Here is a 19717-nt window from a genome sequence, read left to right on the forward strand (position 1 = left end):
TAACTTCCTGGCTGATGTCTTGAAATGTTGCTTCAGTATTTCTACGTAATCTTCTTTCCTCATGATGCCATCTATTTTGTGAAGTGCACCAGTCCCTCCTGCAGCAAAACAACCGCACAACATGATTCTGCCACCCCCGTGTTTCACAGTTAGGATGCTGTTCTTAGGCTTCCAAGCTTCTTTTACTCCAAACGTAACGATGGTCATTATGACCAAAAAGTTCCATTTTAGTTTCATCAGACCACAGGACATGTCTCCAAAAATGTAGGTCTTTGTTCCTGTGTGCATTTGCAAACATTTTTTATGTTTCTTTTGGAGTAATGGCTTCTTCCTGGCACAGTGGCCTTTCAGACCATGTTGATAAGTGCTCGTTTCACTGTGGATATTGACACAATCTTACCAGCTTCAACCACCATCTTCACAAGGTCTTTCTTTTGTTCTTGGGTTGATATGCATATGTCGGACCAAAGTACATTCATCTCTGGGACACAGAACCCGTCTCCTTCCTGAGCGGTGTGATGGCTGGACATTCCCATCTTGTTTGTACTTGCGTATAATGGTTTGTACAGATGAATGAGGCACCTTCAGGTATCTTTAAATTGCACGCTAGGTTGTGCAAGTCCACAATGCTCTTCCTGATATCTTGGCCGATTTCTTTAGACTTTCCCATGATGCTACACAAAGAAGCAGTGTGTTTCAGGTTTGCATTTAAATACATCCACAGGTGTGTCTCTAATTAATGCAGATGTTGCCAACAAACCTAACATAAGCCTCCAAACACATGACTGCATCATATGGGCAGTCCAGCATTGTTTAAAGACATAGTAATCTTAGTGTAGGTAAACTTTTGACATTGCAGAAAGTAATAAAAAATGCCTTAAAACATTCTCTCTCTCATTATTCTGGCATTTGGCAAATAATAATTATGGTAATCCTAAATGACCAAAAACAGGAAAGGCTTATTCTGATTTCATGTCAGATATTGAGAAAAACATGCATGTGTGTCTAGTGTATGTAAACTTCTGGTTTCAACTGTACATCCCACTAAGTTGTTCATTGTAATTCTAGGATTATATTCATGAACCTGGTGAGTAGCGCTACAGGTCACAACCAGATAAGGGAAATGGTGCATTGTAGGAATGTGAGGAAGGTCAGATATATACTGATATTTAAATGGTAAACTAGAAAAAAAAATATTATATACACACACACACACACACACACACACACTCACCTAAAGAATTATTATGAACACCTGTTCTATTTCTCATTAATGCTATTATCTAGTCAACCAATCACATGGCAGTTGCTTCAATGCATGTAGGGTTGTGGTTCTGGTCAAGACAATCTCCTGAACTCCAAACTGAATGTCAGAATGGGAAAGAAAGGTGATTTAAACAATTTTGAGCGTGGCATGGTTGTTGGTGCCAGATGGGCCGGTCTGAGTATTTCACAATCTGCTCTGGGATTTTCACGCACAACCATTTCTAGGGTTTACAAAGAATGGTGTGAAAAGGGAAAAACATCCAGTATGCGGCAGTCCTGTGGGCGAAAATGCCTTGTTCATGCTAAAGGTCAGAGGAGAATGGGCCGACTGATTCAAGCTGATAGAAGAGCAACATTGACTGAAATAACCTTAGTGCCAATTGGCCATCGTTTAAATGCCATGGGCTACCTGACCATTGTTTCTGACCATGTCGTTTCCCTTCATGACCACCATGTACCCATCCTCTGATGTCTACTTCCAGCAGGATAATGCACCATGTCACAAAGCTCGAATCATTTCAAATTGGTTTCTTGAACATGACAATGAGTTCACTGTACTAAAATGGCCCCCAGTGTCACCAGATCTCAACCCAATAGAGCATCTTTGGGATGCGGTGGAACGGGAGCTTCGTGCCCTGGATGTGCATCCCTCAAATCTCCATCAACTGCAAGATGCTATCCTATCAGTATGGGCCAACATTGCTAAAGAATGCTATCAGCACCTTGTTGAATCAATGCCACGTAGAATTAAGGCAGTTCTGAAGGCAAAAGGGGGTCCAACACCGTATTAGTATGGTGTTCCTAATAATTCTTTAGGCGAGTGTGTATATATATATATATATATATATATATATATATATATATATATATATATATACACACACACACACACACATACACACACACATATACACACACAGTTGTGTTTAAAATTATTCAACCCCCACTGAAATTGAGTGTTTTGGCCAGTTTGACATTGATTTTGATCATTTCAGTCATCTTGTTTACAATAAAATCAAAGAGGCACTTGTAAGTCAGACAAATATAACATAACATTTATAATGAAATAACCACAAATGTCTTTTCTGTGCTCACATCATTATCAGTTTTATTCAACCCCCAAGTGACATTCTTAGTACTTAGTACAACCTCCTTTTCCAGTTATAACTGCTTTTAAACATGAAGCATAGCTTGACACAAGTGTCTTGCAGCGATCTACGGGTATCTTCGCCCATTCTTCATGGGCAAAAGCCTCCAGTTCAGTCACATTCTTAGGCTTGCGTGCTGCAACTGCTTTCTTTAAGTCCCACCAGAAGTCTGGTGACTGCGATGGCCACTTTAAAATGTTCCAGCCTTTAATCTGCAACCATGCTCTAGTGGACTTGGAGGTATGCTTGGGATCATTGTCCTGTTGAAAGGTCCAACGTCTCCCAAGCCTCAGGTTTGTGACGGACTGCATCACATTTCCATCCAATATCTCCTGGTACTGAAGAGAATTCATGGTACCTTGCACACGCTGAAGCTTCCCTGTACCTGTAGAAGCAGCCCCAAAGCATGATTGACCCCGCCATGCTTCACAGTAGGCAAGATGTTCTTTTCTTCATAGGCCTTGTTCTTCCTCCTCCAAACATAGCGTTGATCCATGGGCCCAAACAGTTCTAATTTTGTTTCAGCAGTCCACAGAACACTATCCCAAAACTTTAGTGGTTTGTCCACATGACTTTTGGCATACTGCAGTCGACTCTTCTTATTCTTTGGAGACAGCAAGGGGGTGAGCCAGGGAGTTCTGGCATGGAGGCCTTCATTACGCAATGTGCGCCTTATTGTCTGAGCTGAAACTTCAGTACCCACATCTGACAAATCTTTTTTCAGTTCCTCAGCGCACAGCAATCAAAGTCAGCATCTTCTTTCTGCCACAACCAGGTAGCGTTTCAACAGTGCCCTTTGCCTTGAATTTGCGAATGATGCTTCCTATGGTGTCTCTTGGTACGTTTAACATCTTTGCAATCTTCTTATAGCCATTGCCCTTCCTGTGAAGAGAAATCACCTATTCTCTTGTCTTCCTGGACCATTCTCTTGACATCACCATGTTTGTATACACACCAGTAAATGTCTAGAAGGAGCTGAGTATCACAGTCCTTTTAAATCTGCCTAATTGGTGCTTATTATGCTTGATTGCTGCTCCTTGACATCCACAGGTGTTTTCAATACCTGATCGAAAACACTTGAATGAACCTCTGTTCTTAAGAGTGGTAGTCTTTAAGGGGTTGAATAATTGTGTCAATGAAGAAATCACAAAAAAAACAAAAAACATTTAATACTGTATTACAAAAACAATTGGTCATTTTAGTTGCATTTGGTTCTTTAAAAAGTCCTTGTAAGATTTCATTCTGAACACAATTACAAATGTACACTAAATTCCCTAAAACCCTTTACAGCATTGGGGGTTGAATAATTTTGAACACAACTGTAATAATATGTGTATATATATACACATATACACACACACACACACATCCATACATACACACTATATTTTATGGCATTTTATATATACCATATTTACTAATGCAAGAAAGTACATTGTTTTCCTCCCAGAACAATACCAAACTAATATAAACAATTTTACAGCCAAAAGATAGGGTATTAGGCGTTTCCAAAGTTATAGAGGAATCACTAAAAAAGAAAAAAAAAATTTGTTGAGATATTTAAATAAAAAAAACACATACAGGGGTAGGGACATTACCATATGATGTGGCCAGGCAGTGCGATAACATCGTGTATCTTGGTTAGTAATCGCCGGTTCCTCAAATTCTTTATGCACTCTGACTGCTGGAGCTGGAAAGAAAGGGTGTGTGGCTCAGTGGCTAAAGATCACAGCATCAATTTCCCAGGCAGGACTATAGAGGAGATTTGACCATGTAAGATCACCATGCAGTCCCCCTTAGTGCTGTTTTAGCCACTGGTCCTAATATTAACTGGTTAAAGACCCCTCTAACCAAAGAAGCCACTATGATTTGAGGCTACTGGTTATATGAGCTGATTAGCCTGAAGCCACTGCCTATTCTGCTTGAGTGGTAAAGCTCTTCGTAGTGCGAGCTGCTCTCAGCTGTAGGTTTGAGGCTGGCAATTGTATCAACTACTTAACCTAAACCCACTGCCTGTTCAACAAAAATAATCAGGCTCCTATTAATGTGAACTGCTCAACGCGTTTCTCCTAAATGTTTAGGGTCATCAGGAGCCATAAAGGAGCGTGATGCTAACTGACCTAATGTATAGACTCCGCCACCCTTTTCGTGGCGGCATCTCCGGCGCTAGTATGACCATATAGCAGAAAGCAATACAATACAATGCACCATTTTAATTTCAAAAGTCTCATTTTATTGTCCAACAAAATGATGAAATCCAGTGGAAGAAAGTTGTCAATGTCAATCCATGTTGCCACAGATATTTCAATGCAAATTTTAGAAGTGCACATTACAAAATAATGTAAAATTAAAAAGTTTCCCTAAGCACAGAGCATTGCTCAAGATAGAAAATAAGAAAAAAAACTTGCACTTTCCATGAGGCAATTTGTAACATTCAACCTTCTTAATGGTGTCGGCCAACAGTAACGTTTGTGGACCGGTGACATTCTTTATGCATATAGACCCCCTCTTGTACATTTTATAACGAAAATTCCCATCTCCTGAGGAATCGAAGGGAATGTTCAACAAAACCAAATGGTCTACAAAACGTACATGCGTCCTTATTGTAGCAGTAACATCTGAACCTTACGGCATGGAATACATACTCACATAGGCATGCGTTTCCATAATGAATCACTGTGTGACCACATGACAACATATTTTTTACCATCAGTCTTTAGTGGTCAATGTAAAAATTGCATCGGCTTTTACGTAAGAGAAAACACTGCTTGCTGTGCTCATCTTGGACAATGGATGGAGAGCTGGTGTTATACCGGGTGTATCATCAAACCAAGTCCACTTTAAGAAAGAACCAGTGCTGAATCATTATCGTTGTGACTTCTAAACCATGCAATAATCTATGTGCGCTACAGAGAGCACCAATGAGTGGATGGAGAGGCAACCATAGTAGGTTCTTAGCAGACCAGCTGCTTTGGATTTTATTGTGACGTCCATTCAAGAAAAAAAAAAAAATAAATTGTAGCTTTTTTGAGGGACAAAAGCTTATATTTAAGGCTAGAAATCGACCAATGTCCTACAATAACTAAACACTACCTACTTGAGGTGAAACGTGTATATGTGGAATTCCACTATGTAACAAAGGTGTCATCTCTTCGTGGAAGCTATCTAGTTAGGGTTACTTGGAATTAATAGTGTGTGCAAGTAAACACCCTTCCCCCATGCTACAAAAACACTGATGTACCCACTGCGCCTCTGGCTTTATATTTGTTCTCATACTTTCATCACAATACTGCGCATGTCTTCTGTCCTTGCCACAACTCTTCCAGTTTACGAAGCTCCATTTGCATTGTCTAATCTGGACGTTATTGGCTGCACTCACTCTAATGGAGGAATCATTTATCGAGTTGATTTCTTCTTATAATAATCTGCATTACGAGCGATGGAACCGGGAGATGACCTTTTGCTTATCTAACATTATTACGTTAATCAAGTCCAGACATTTCTCATACTGAAGCCCCCACCTGAACACTTTAAGCTTCAGCATCTACTCTTATTGTACTAGTCTTCCATCACCAAAACGATCATTACCAAAGCCCCATCTGAAAAAAAACAAAGGCATTAGTAAAGCACCGGGCATGTTTCCTTACTGCAGCTTTGGTAGAACATTTCCAAGTCTTTTAATGCACAGGGCAATGGAAAATAAAAAAATAAAAACTCAAAAAAAGAAACTGGTCACTTGTTTGTGTCCTTCTGTCTTAAAGGGACATTTAGTTTTAGCCACGGGAACTGCTACTGTTATGAGAATTTGAGTCTTGTTGATTAATTGTGTTTAGCAAGCTCAAAGGCTGACGTGGCAAAGGCGGATGGTCGTTACTATCACACTGATCAAAAATCCCTTCTTCTTCGTCCCTGTGGGGACGAGCATCACAAGAATTGCAAGTGTCACAGAAGTTTTCCCCTGTGTCATCAATTAAGTCATCAAGTTCTTTAAAGTCATCATGATGGCCTCTATTGCACAGACAAACTTCAATTCCTGAGTCACCAGTGAACCTCCGGTGTCTCCCAGGAGTTTTGTCTTTGCCATCAAAGCTGTCAGAGCTATAGTCCTTCAAGAGTTCTTTAGAATCCTTGTCTAAAAAGGACACTTGGTCGGCCATCTCATCTAACTCTGCACCACAGGCAGGATCATTGGAAGCATGGCCATTTGGCTTGTTTGCTACTCTTTCCAAACATGTTGTAGAAGGTTCACAGTCCACAACGCTGGGTGGTCTTGTGCCACTACAACTTGCTGCAGCTGGTGAGCTTGTTTGGCTGTTCTGGGTGTTTCGTACAGCCTCAGCCATTCCTGAACTTGAACATGCTGATACGCACTGTTGGTGTAGAACAGTGTATGGTGGAGGTGGGGTAGGAGGTCTGTTGACCACTTCTTCATAAGGAGGTAGCAAATAATTTGGCAAAAATCCTGTGAAAAGAGAAGAAACCAGTGGTCATTAAACTATACAGTTTATTTTTAAGGTAAAGTTCTGCTGGATCTTTAGGGGGCAAATTAACTGTTGTTTCAAGTGATTTTTCAGAATCAGCTTTCATTTGTGTGTGTGATATATATAGATATATATATATATATTTATTTATTAAAGGGGTTTTCTGAGACTTTTGTGATCATTCGGTGTCCGACACCCAGGATACCGAAAATCAGATGTATGAGAAGGCACTGGTGCTCACAGTAGCGCTTGTAGACGTTGGTCACATGGCCTAGGCACAGCTCATCTCCATTGAAGTGAATGCAATACCAAGCGCAGCCACTTTAAAATGGATAGACCTGTTCTTGGTGAGCTGAGAGAGGTTGGTGAGCAGCGAGCGCCAGTGCATTCTCAAACAGGTGATTAGCAGGGGTCCCGGGTGTCGGACCCCACCATTCAGATACTGATGACCTATCGAGAGGCTAGGTCATCAGTATAAAAGTATCGGAAATCCCCTTTAACACTATGACTAACCAGTAAATGGCTTGTAGCCTGCATTTATTACCAGTTTTCTTCTTTGCAGACTTTCCAATTGTCAACTTCACCTGAACTCAGCTACAGGAAGGGTGGAAACGATACGCAATGTCGTCTCCCATAAACTGTACACAGAGATGGTGGATGGGCAAAATGATTTTCATTAAAATAGATTTGCCAAGTACCCAATATTTATATTAAGGATAGATTCTACCGGTTCCGGATTTGTTCAGAATTTTTGAAAAAGTTTGGATTCACACAAAGCCTTACTTTGAGTTGAATGTTAATTTGGAGGTCTCTCTATGGTCTACTTTTGTTATAATGATGATCTTATCCTGAGGTGAATAGGAAGGAGCCGTACCATTGAAGTGATTTGTTACAGCAGAGCTATAATTACACCTGCTCACTGCTGCACGGCTAGTAGGAAATATTGAGGAGAACACAGCACGCGTATCAGCGCTGCGTTATCTTTACACAACTGATCTGCAGGGGTGCCTTCCAGTCTTTTACACACAGTAGCAAAACTAGGAAAATAGCTAAACCAGCCTCACATCTACAACTAGCTATTTCAAGTCAAATGCCCTTTATAAAAGAGCAAAAGCAGGGAGATACAGCTTTTCTAGTGGCAAGGCCTTGAGGGAAATCTCTGGAGGGTACTATTTCTATTATGGAGACCAGTTAATATAGATTATTGTAGACTAGACAGTGCTCCTCTTGATTTTTGGGGAAAATATATTTATCACATCTAAGGTTAGTTTCACACTAGCGGCAGGGGACTCCGGCAGGCTGTTCCGGCGGGTGAACAGCCTGTCAGATCTGTCCTGCCCCTAGTTCACGTGTGCCCCCGGACTCAGCGCTCTGTCCCCATTGACTATAATGGGGCGGGGGTGGAGTTCCAGCGGCAGTACAGCAGCGCACGCCGAGAGAGGCAGCCGGACTAAAAGTACTGCAGGCAGTCAATAGTCAATGGGGACGGAGCGGCAGTACGGGGGCACACACGAACTAGCAGGCAGGACGGATCCGACAGGCTGTTCACCCACCGGAACAGCATGCCGGAGTCCCCTGCCGCTAGTGTGAAAGTACCCTAACATCTGCTGGCATCAGATAAGTTTAGGAAAGCTAATTTGAAGATCTTTCCCAAAAACCCAGAGGAGCACCATCTGGCCTACAAAATACCATGCACATTTACTCTGCATACTAGGGGCTCTCCATAATTAGAAAGAGTACCCACGTAGAAAACGTGTATATATATTGAGAAACACATGATAGTTTACGGTCTCTCTCAAAAAATTCGGTGAACCTGAAATAAACCGACTCTTGACCGGTTCCCTCATCTCTAATAAATATAGTGAATACATATGCTAGTAAAATTTATAATCCACATAGTCAATGTTTGCTGTTGCATTACGTGCATCCAGTTCACGGCATCGATATTAAAGGGTCACTCCAGGCAAGACTGATATACCGTATTATGCCTAGTGCAGGAGGAGGTGTGCATAACACATTGAATGTAAATATCACCCCCCACCTCAGGCCTTGCATAACAGTGTTTTGCCTGTAGTGACCCTTCAAGACATATCTGAGAAGTAACTAAATGTTCAGACATAAAAAAACCAAAAAAAACTGTAGTGGTCAAAAGTTTAAACCTAAAGCTATTAATAATAGATACAGTAAACAAACTTACGAAAGTAAAATGGCACAGAAGAGTAGCTGTGAGCTTCACGATAAGCTATAAGGTTAATCTCGTGCTGCCGCTGCTGTGCTTGGAGCCTGTGCTTAGCTCGCCGATGGTGGCATACACAGCAACAGCTGAGTATGATGATTATTGTCCACACCAGCCAAAACCCTGGATGGGGGAACAGAAACGCAGGTCCATGACATTAGGAGATCAGTCACGATATCGGAAAACAAAGGCAATAATTGTGAATGAACATGGCAAGGCTTACTTCCTATAATTCATGCCAAGAACTGGGGTAAATCATAGTGCAGGTCTACCCCAGGTCATATCCCATGTAGATGTGCTGTTCTGCTGCACGGACAGTTAAAGGGTGACACAAGGTATTAGGAAGGCCTGCACTGCCCGATAAATTAATTGCATCTTAGTGCAGTTCAGTCTGGACTAAGATCGGGTGTATGAAACGTAAATTCTCCCCACGGTGTTTAGAATTTCTCGAATTCTCTAGCACGCTGAAGCACTGTCTGCTTATCGTCCAGGTCGTTCCCCACCACTCTTATCCTAAAAAATGGACAACTTTTGAGGGCACGACCCCATCCATTAGTTTCTTCCATTGTAACACTGTGTGCCTGTGCTGCTTTCCTGATTGCAAGTGCAGATGTAAACCGTTTGGCGGTTTTTGTGCAACCGGATGGGAGTGGCAGGGTTCTCCTTGGAGAAGACACGGATAACAAGCAAAGAAGCACTTCACAGTGCTAGAGAATTGTACGGAAATTCTAAAAACTATGGAGGAAATTCATAAATTTCCAATACACTTTTTTGGCTTACAAAAAGTCACAAAACTGGTGTTTTAATGCCAGTGCAACTTACTTTTTTTTTTTTTTTTTCTCGTTGCAACTTGCATTTTATGTCAGTTTATGAAAAGGGTGAAGGTGGAAGATGGGTAGGCCACACGACTAGGCACAGTATTCATTTTAATTCCAGAAACTGCCGTAAAAATAAACTGAAATGTTCAGCTCCTTGGGGCATGCTGGCGTTTAGAGGAGGCATGTCATTTAGGACAAGGCCTACGCCTCCTCCAGCAGCACAGGCCGTATCAAGACTGATGCAGCAGACGCCAATCTTGATAAATCAGGGCCACAGTATTAGCAAGTTACAACTTCTACCCCCCTTTTGTACACGTTATACCATATATAAAAAGTAGCCAATCATGCTACCCCCAAGCCAAAAGGAAAAGGAACAATTATTAGGCCTACCTATTGCACCACTACCAATTATGAGAACTGGGGCCCCTGAAATAAATGAAGAGGCACGTCGAGATTGCACACTGCCGCTACATTCATCTCTATGGGAGACAGACAAGAGCTGTACTCAACCATCTCCAGAACTCCCAAAGAGATGAACAGAACATAATTGTGCACGTCCGACCTGCCACTGTGTTTACCTGGGGATTTTCAAAGGAGAATAGAGTCTCCCGTTCTCTTGATCGATGGGGGCCCCATGGTAAAAAAAAAAAACAACAAAAAAAAAACACTGATCTAATAGTTTTACTCTAACCTGTGGATTGGGATAATGTGCTACCACGGAAATAACACTAATCTTCTTTCAAATATTAAACTTCTGTTCATTATCTGCATTTCACACAAAACTAATTCGGTCCCTGTTTTTTCCAATCCCCCCCTGCAAGCTTTGTTTCTTTGAATATAGCTAAAAGGGTAAATTAAACGGTAGATTGCACCCAGTGAATTGGTTGTAGAGTGTTGTACAGAAACAAGCTACATGGACAACTCTTGGTGGTACTCACACTGGCATCATGGGTTCTTACATAGTTCTATTTTGTAATGGATCCTGATGAATAACCTGCACTTATAATTGGTGATACAAATATTTTGTTGGACAACCCAAGAAGAGGAGCTTTCTAGGACCCGTCTGTCAGATTATGGGGTCCCCACCAATCTGAATGTATCGTTTACACAGACATAGCAGTTCATGCATCCGGTAGACTTCTAGCAGCTGAGCCCCATTCACAGAGCTGCAGTACCACATACGGCCACACCTGCATTCATGGCGCTGTGCCTGTGTGAACACCAAAGGAGCCATGTTATCTGTGGAGGTCCTGGCACTTGAACCCTACCAGTCAAAAGGAGAGACCATCAATCTAAAGCCCTAAAAATTACTTGGATTACGATTGAGCAAAGATAAAAGGGGGTCATTTATGATCAGAAATAAGTCTATAGTAGGCCCCCGTTCATGCAAGGTCTAAAAAAGGGGGGCGTAGCATGGGCAGGGGACAGGCCAGTGCCTCTACATAACGTCAGCGGATCCACTGCCAGCGCAGGGGCTTATTAAGGCTGGCGTCTAAAACGCTGGTCTTAACAAATGACCCCCTAAAATTTGTGGATTGAACAGAAAAAATAAAAAATAATCAGTAAGACAGAAAGGCTTAACTCTAGCAGACCCCGCAATGACAAACTCTACAGGCTCATTCCATGATCTGGACCAGCAATGAATAGCTCAAGTACAGACTGACATTTCCCCAATATATATCTACTATGTGTCCTTACAGCCTAATATTCTGTGCGGGGGTTGGTGGAAATTCTTCCACATTAAGCACAGTATCTACTTTTATACCAGACATCCACCTGCTGGCATATCATATTCTTTAATCCCCAGCCACTTCAATGCGATTTGCTGATAACTTCACAGGGGAATATATTATTCCAGGGAACATGGTTATAGTTAGTTGAAGCAGTTTGCTGATCATGAGAAGTCTGGAACCGTCAGCTCTTGTTTACTAGAACTGATCATCCACATACTTTGTACACCCTGCACAGGGGGAGGCACCGAGGGGGCGCCTCAAAGTGACCGGCTCTCCTTAGATCACATTACATTCTGCCCAGAAACATGAGGGACACACATACATCATAAAATTCTGTTAATCTGGAATAGACGGTAATTGCTCTGTGCTGGACTGCACAGAGAAACAGAAAAGAAAGACAGACAGACAGAAAGGGAGAGAAAGAAAGAAAGAAAGAAAGAAAGAAAGAAAGAAAGAAAGAAAGACAGACAGACAGAAAGGGAGAGAAAGAAAGACAGACAGGGAGAGAAAGAAAGACAGACAGACAGACAGACAGAAAGGGAGAGAAAGAAAGAAAGAAAGAAAGAAAGAAAGAAAGAAAGAAAGAAAGAAGAAAGAAAGAAAGAAAGACAGACAGAAAGAAAGACAGACAGACAGACAGACAGAAAGGGAGAGAAAGAAAGACAGACAGACAGACAGAAAGGGAGAGAAAGAAAGAAAGAAAGACAGACAGACAGAAAGGGAGAGAAAGAAAGACAGACAGACAGACAGAAAGGGAGAGAAAGAAAGAAAGAAAGACAGACAGACAGAAAGGGAGAGAAAGAAGACAGACAGACAGACAGAAAGGGAGAGAAAGAAAAGAAAGAAGACAGACAGACAGAAAGGAGAGAAAGAAAGAAAGAAGACAGACAGACAGAAAGGGAGAGAAAGAGAAGAAAGAAAGACAGACAGACAGAAAGGGAGAGAAAGAAACAGACAGACAGACAGAAAGGGAGAGAAAGAAAGAACAGACAGACAAAGGGAGAGAAAAAGAAAGAAACAGACAGACAGACAAAGGGAGAGAAAGAAAGAAAGAAGACAGACAGACAGACAGACAGAAAGGAGAGAAAGAAAGAAAGACAGACAGACAGACAGAAAGGGAGAGAAAGAAAGAAAGACAGACAGACAGACAGAAAGGGAGAGAAGAAAGACAGACAGAAGGGAGAGAAAGAAAGAAAGACAGACAGACAAAGGGAGAGAAAGAAAGAAAGACAGACAGACAAAGGGAGAGAAAGAAAGACAGACAGACAAAGAGAGAGAAAGAAAGACAGCAGACAGACAGACAGACAGACAAAAAAAAGAAAGACAGACAGACAGAAAGGGAGAGAGAGAAAGAAAGAAAGAAAGAAAGAAAGACAGACAGACAGAAAGGGAGAGAAAGAAAGAAAGACAGACAGACAGACAGGGAGAGAGAGAAAGAAAGAAAGAAAGACAGACAGACAGACAGACAGACAGACAGACAGGGAGAGAGAGAAAGAAAGAAAGACAGACAGACAGACAGAAAGGGAGAGAAAGAAAGAAAGACAGACAGACAGACAGAAAGGGAGAGAAAGAAAGACAGACAGAAAGGGAGAGAAAGAAAGAAAGACAGACAGACAAAGGGAGAGAAAGAAAGAAAGACAGACAGACAAAGGGAGAGAAAGAAAGAAAGACAGACAGACAAAGGGAGAGAAAGAAAGACAGACAGACAGACAGACAGACAGACAAAGAAAGAAAGAAAGACAGACAGACAGAAAGGGAGAGAGAGAAAGAAAGAAAGAAAGAAAGAAAGACAGACAGACAGAAAGGGAGAGAAAGAAAGAAAGACAGACAGACAGACAGGGAGAGAGAGAAAGAAAGAAAGAAAGACAACAGACAGACAGACAGACAGACAGACAGGGAGAGAGAGAAAGAAAGAAAGAAAGACAGACAGACAGACAGAAAGGGAGAGAGAGAAAGAAAGAAAGAAAGAAAGAAAGACAGACAGACAGACAGAAAGGGAGAGAAAGACAGACAGACAGAAGGGAGAGAAGACAACAGACAGAGGGAGAAAGACAGACAGACAGACAGAAAGGGAGAGAAAGACAGACAGACAGACAGACAGGGAGAGAAAGAAAGAAAGACAGACAGACAGACAGACAGACAGACAGGGAGAGAGAAAAAAGAAAGAAAGAAGACAGACAGACAGACAGAAAGGGAGAGAAAGACAGACAGACAGACAGAGAGACAGAAAGGGAGAGAAAGAAAAAGACAGACAGACAGAGACAGAAAGGAGAGAAAGAAAGAAGACAGACAGACAGACAGACAGACAGAAAGGGAGAGAAAGAAGAAAGAAGACAGACAGACAGAAGAGGAGAGAAAGAAAGAAGACAGACAGACAGAAAGGGAGAGAAAGAAAGAAGACAGACAGACAGACAGACAGACAGAAGGGAGAGAAAGAAAGAAAGACAGACAGACAGACAGAAAGGGAGAGAAAGAAAGACAGACAGACAGACAGACAGAAAGGGAGAGAAAGAAAGAAAGACAGACAGACAGACAGACAGGGAGAGAAAGAAAGAAAGACAGACAGACAGACAGAAAGGGAGAGAAAGAAAGAAAGACAGACAGACAGACAGACAGACAGACAGAAAAAAGACAGACAGACAGAAAGACAGACAAAGACAGACAGACAGACGGTAAAAAAAAAAGGGAGGGGAGAGAGAGAGAGAGAGAGAGAGAGAGAGAGAGAGAGAGAAAATAAAATGAGGCGAAAAAAAAATTGGAAAATGAAAAAAAGATAAAAGATGCAGAAAGGAGAATAAGAACAAAAGCAGAGGAGAGGGAAAGAAATAAAAAAGGAAATAAAAAAGCAAGAAGAAAGACAAAAAATTAAAAAGGAGACAGGAAAGAAAGAGGAGAGTGAGAGGGAAAAAAAATGGGAAAGAGAAAAAGGAGACAGAAAAGAGAAAAAGGAAAAAAAGAAAGGATAAAGAATTCAGTAGACAGAGCAAGATAGAGAGAGAAAGTACAAATGAGACACAGAAACTCTGAAAATGACACACACAATGATTGTTAATGATGCAAAAATTTTAAACATTCCAAAAAATAAAAAAAAAGAGAGACTTACACCACAGTTCATAATAGTAGTTGCAGCACTGAGATTGTCCACAGCAGTGACCCGTTTCACATATGTAACTCTGATTGTTGACTCCGATGCAGATTTCCTTATCCTAGAAAATGAAAAACACCCGTGTAAATGTATAGATGAGAAGAAAGCTTCACCGTGCACACTATATGAACGTACAAGCATCGGATTTCCTTCTGCATACTACTATGCTTACTCTGTTTTTATTAAGTATTTCAAGCTTTAACATAGTCACAATAGATGGACAACAATTCGAAGATGATCCAGTCCTAGGATCACGCAGGATACGAAGTGCAGTGTTACAGATAAAAATGTCTAACAGAGTTGTTATGTTGATTATACACAAGAATTTACATGACTGTAAATACTGAAATACGGATGTAGCAGGGTTAACACACATGCTTTATGAGACATGTTATCTAAACTAAATGCAACTAAATGCGTTAAGCAATTGCTTTTCAATGGCTTTTGTTTCAAGATAACATGATGAGTTAGGAAATTTGAGTTGAGTGTATGTGTTACCCCTGCTACATCTGTATATGCTTATGCGTACTATATCATACAACAATAAGTGTGCGAAAAGATATGAACACTATCTTCTGTGGTCAATGCATTACATTACTTCTGAACCTAGGCTCGGGTACTTGAGCAATTAAGTAACTGAAATCACTAAAAGGAAAAAAAAAAAAAAAAAAAATAAGGAAAAACAAGGGGTGGGGGTGGGAATGGAGTAAAGAAGGAGGGAAAAAGAAGGGAAGCATAGAGGAAAGTCTAATTTAGTTTAGCTTACGGAGGTCCCCAGCACAGGCTCTGTATGAGATGCCAAAGTAGGTCTTAGCATATGTCTAAATTCTGGAGAGTTTAAGAAAGTGAGTAGAGGGTGACATCTGTTTACAAATATCTCTGACCTTCCCTGTTGGTCTGCTATCAGCTCTTCCATTCTTAGAATATATCTCAGTTCCTTGGACCACTCATGCATAGTGGGTGGGGACCTGGATTTCCAGTGTCTGGGAATTTCCTGTCTGCTGCGCGAATGGTAATGTCTTAGGACTTCTTTCTTGACTTGGGCCAAGGAACGGGGTACAAGATATAATAGTGTTATTTGAGGAGTATTAGGAATTATCTTTCCAAAAAACTTGGCGTATATCTGCAATACTTGATCCTAGAACGAGCGTATTGCCGGACAACTCCACCATACATGTATTAGGGAACCTATCTTTTTCACATCTCCAGGACGTCTCTGGGACTGAGGGAAACATGTGGTGTAGTGTGGTTGGAAAGTAATACCATCTGGAAAGAATTTTGTAATTTTTTTTCTTTAACCTGCGCCGCCATCGATATTCCATGGGAGAACGTACACATCTTCACCTCCTCCTCCGTGAACCTAACCTGTAGGTCCAATTCCCATTTGTCAAAGAATGGTGCTCTAGTCCCACTGTAAAGATCTAAAAGAACCCCATATAGCGTGGACTGGACACCTCTATCGCTCCCTGATTGTAGGTAAATTTTATCAAAGTCTGTCAGAGGCACCGTCACCTCTTTGGAGAACGTAGCCATAAAAAAGGAGTTTAACTGAGAATACCCTAACCAAGAAATCGCATAGCGTTTTGGCCTAAGTCAGCAAATGAGGCCAGTTTCCCTGAGGTCAGAACATCTTTTATTCTTAAAAAACTATCGTGCACCGTTCTAATGAGGAAGGACAATGGAGTCAGTCCCGGAGTAAATGCTGGATTACCATGTAATGGAGTGATGGGGCCTGGTCTAAAAGTAATCCGATTTAGCTATCCAGTCGTCCCAGACTGCCAGTGCGTGTTGCAAAAGAAATGGCCAGTCTTCTCTAGGAGGTCTATCTGCTAAGGTGATCCAGGGCACGGCTTTGAGGGGAAGCGGGGACAGAGACTGCTCCAAAGTGACCCACAGGTTCTTGTGCATCCAGGACCTTTGTTTTATTAGGACCTTTTTATTCAACCTAGGCTTATTGGTATTCCAAATAAACCTAGTTAGAGCTTTTTGTATGTCCAGAAAATACTTCTTCGGAGCATGAATAGGTATAGTTTGGAATAGATATAAAAACCTCGGGAGGATATCCATTTTGACAGTATTCATGCGACCAAACCAATACAGGTGTTTCAGCTTATACAATCGAAGGTCTTCAAGGGTTCTCCCCTGCAGTGGCAAGTAGTTCAAGGGGAATAGTAAGTGTAGGGATTTGGATACCCAGGTATGTCAAACTTTGATCTTTCCATTTGACGGGGAAATTATTTTGGATATTTCTGTTTGGGGGAGAGAGATGTTTAATAATTCGGTCTACCTTAAAATTACTAAGATGACTAAATCTGTTGAATTCCTGGAGCAGTGATGGTAAGGAAATATGGGGGGAAGTGACAGAGAAGGAGATCATCAGCATAAACTGCAAGTTTGTGGTGAGAATTTGGGGTTTGTATGCCTTTAATATCGGGGTTGTTCCTAATTGCCATTGCTAAATGTTCCATCGTCAAAACATAGAGAAGAGGAGATAGGGGACACCCCTGGTCGTGTGCCATTATGGATGTCAAAAGCCGGGGCTAAAATTCCGTTGGTTCGCACCCGTGCTGACATTTGAGTATACAGAGCTGTCACCATCTCTATATATCTGCCACCTACCCCAATTTGTTTTAGTGAAGCCAACATGAATTGCCAGTGGACTCTGTCGAATGCTTTTTCAGCATCCATAGACATCAGGCACATGGGAGTTTGCTGCTTTTGGGCCTGTGCTATCAGGGTGACGGTACGGATGGTGTTATCTCTTGCCTCTCTCCCTGGAACAAATCCTACTTGGTCTTTGTTTACAATTCCAGGTAGGACCATGTTTATTCTATTTTTGAGAATATTTTAATGTCACAATTTATCAAAGATATCGGTCTATAATTACTACAGACAGTGTGATACTTATTTGGCTTGGTATGGCCACTATGTGGGCTTCAAGAGATTGTTTCGGGAATGGAAACGTTGGAGATATACTATTAAAAACTTTAGTGAGGAAAGGGAGGAGTAGTTCATGATTTAGCTTAAAAAGGATACTAATAAAGCCATCCGGGCCAGGGCTTTTCTTTCCATTAAGTGAGGAGACCACTGCCTAAACTTCTGATTCTGTGAAAGGCTGGTCTAATTCTGCACTCTGTTCTATTGAGACCTCAGGCAAAGCCGTCTCTTTAAACATAAGAAGAAATTCGGTCCTCGAGATCTTGCTGGGGCATATCTGCAAATTGTCCTTTGATGCTATACAAGGAGTTGTAATATGTTTTAAAAACTTCTGCAATGTGGGAGGGGTGATGTACTGCCTGTCCCCTGTGATCTTTGACCTCTGGGATATAAGTTTGCGTTAGCCGGGGGTGTAACAATTTAGCCAGCGCGCGTCCGCACTTATAAGCACTGTCATATAGAAAACTGCAGAAACGCTCCCTCGTCTATGGCTTCTTTTAACTTGTCCTTTACTTCGGTTAGCCCAGTCAAAATAACTGGGGTTAGGGCCTGTTTGTGTAGGGATTCTAATCCGTGCAAACGCTCCGACAGTCTTTTAATATGTATTTCCCATTCCCTTTTCAATCTGGACCTGTGTTGTATAAAGCGTGCCTCTAATCACACATTTTAGTGCTTCCCACTGCAGAGGAGGAGCCATAGTATCAGAAGAGTGGGTCACAATTAAATCTTTAATAGCTTTATCGCCTGACTACAAACCATATCTCTCAGCAGGGAATCATTAAGTCAATCCTACTGTACGAGTCATGGGCCAGTGAGTAGAAAGTATAGTCCCATTCCCCAGGATGCAATATTCGCCATACATCTACTAGTCGTCTACTGTGTAGGACCGCTCGTACCCTGGGAGTGGTTGATATTAATGACCTACCTACGGAAGTGTCAAGTTTCGGATTCAAAGTCAGATTGAAATCTCCACCATGAAGGATAACATCCTCTATGATGGAGTCCAACCTAGACACAATGGAAGCAAATGTCTTACCCTGCCCTGAGTTTGGCAGGTATACATTACCAATTGTGTACGTTCTCCCATGGACTGCCAGCTTGACAAAAACATATCTCCCTTCGTTACATATTCGGGAATCTATAACAGAACAAGAAAAGTATTTGTGTAAAGAAATGGAGACTCCTTTGGATTTAGCTTCCGGATTTGTGCTGTGAAAACAAGTGGTATAGTTTTTAGATCTAAAATGTGGGACATGGAGTGTTTTAAAAAGTGTATTTCTTGCAATAGTATAAATCATTTTTTTTTTCCTTTTTAAGTTCTGACCATATCTTTGATCTTTTCTCTGGGATGTTAAATCCCCTAACGTTTAAGGAGACAACCTTCATAGAGCCTGGGGCGGCCATGACGAGAATTGACAGCTTCTAACGGATCGGGGGAAGGGAGGGAAGAGAGGGGGGGGACCCAAAATAAAATTAAACTAGTGTTTGAACACTAAAAGGTGTATATACTAATATACCCTCAATATAACCTTGGTTAAGAGAGCCCAACATAAAATGTTTTACCTAACTGGGGTCGGTCTTCCAAAAGGCAGGTGAGGAGAGCACCACGAAACTATATAATGAGAATGCTAATCTAATACCATTCGTCCTCTTCGTTAAACCAAAATAGTCTAATTATTCTGGCCGGACAAGCCTAACTAAACTAAATAAGGGTCTATTAAAAGAGCAGCCAGCAATCTGCCGATGACTGTTGTAAGCCTCAACTTCCTTCCCGGTCTTTGTTAACTTAGTATAGAATTAAAGATTATAACAGCAGAACTGAAGAAAGGGCACCCTGTGTGCCAACACAAATAAAAAGAGGCACTCCCAACATCTACATAGAGCTAATATATAGAAGCCAACAATACGGCGGAATCCATGTTAAAAGCCTTTTTCGGACTTGTGTTGATTACA

General features: G+C 41.4%; 1 protein-coding gene across 2 annotated transcripts in view; it reads right to left on the reverse strand.

The window, feature by feature from the left end:
* Positions 1-4624: 4624 nt before the first annotated feature.
* Positions 4625-19717, reverse strand: part of WBP1L (WW domain binding protein 1 like) — a 67889-nt gene continuing 52796 nt past the window's right edge. For both annotated transcript variants that reach the window (XM_044297825.1, XM_044297826.1), the window contains exons 2-4: positions 14786-14888; positions 9093-9254; positions 4625-6876 (exon numbers count right to left, since the gene is read on the reverse strand). In XM_044297825.1, coding sequence (XP_044153760.1) covers positions 6188-6876; positions 9093-9254; positions 14786-14888 — 954 coding nt within the window. In that variant the 3' untranslated portion in view covers positions 4625-6187. The remainder of the gene's footprint in view (positions 6877-9092; positions 9255-14785; positions 14889-19717) is intronic.

Source organism: Bufo gargarizans, chromosome 6 (genome assembly GCF_014858855.1).
Source record: "Bufo gargarizans isolate SCDJY-AF-19 chromosome 6, ASM1485885v1, whole genome shotgun sequence".
In the NCBI taxonomy this organism is placed as follows: Eukaryota; Metazoa; Chordata; class Amphibia; order Anura; family Bufonidae; genus Bufo; species Bufo gargarizans.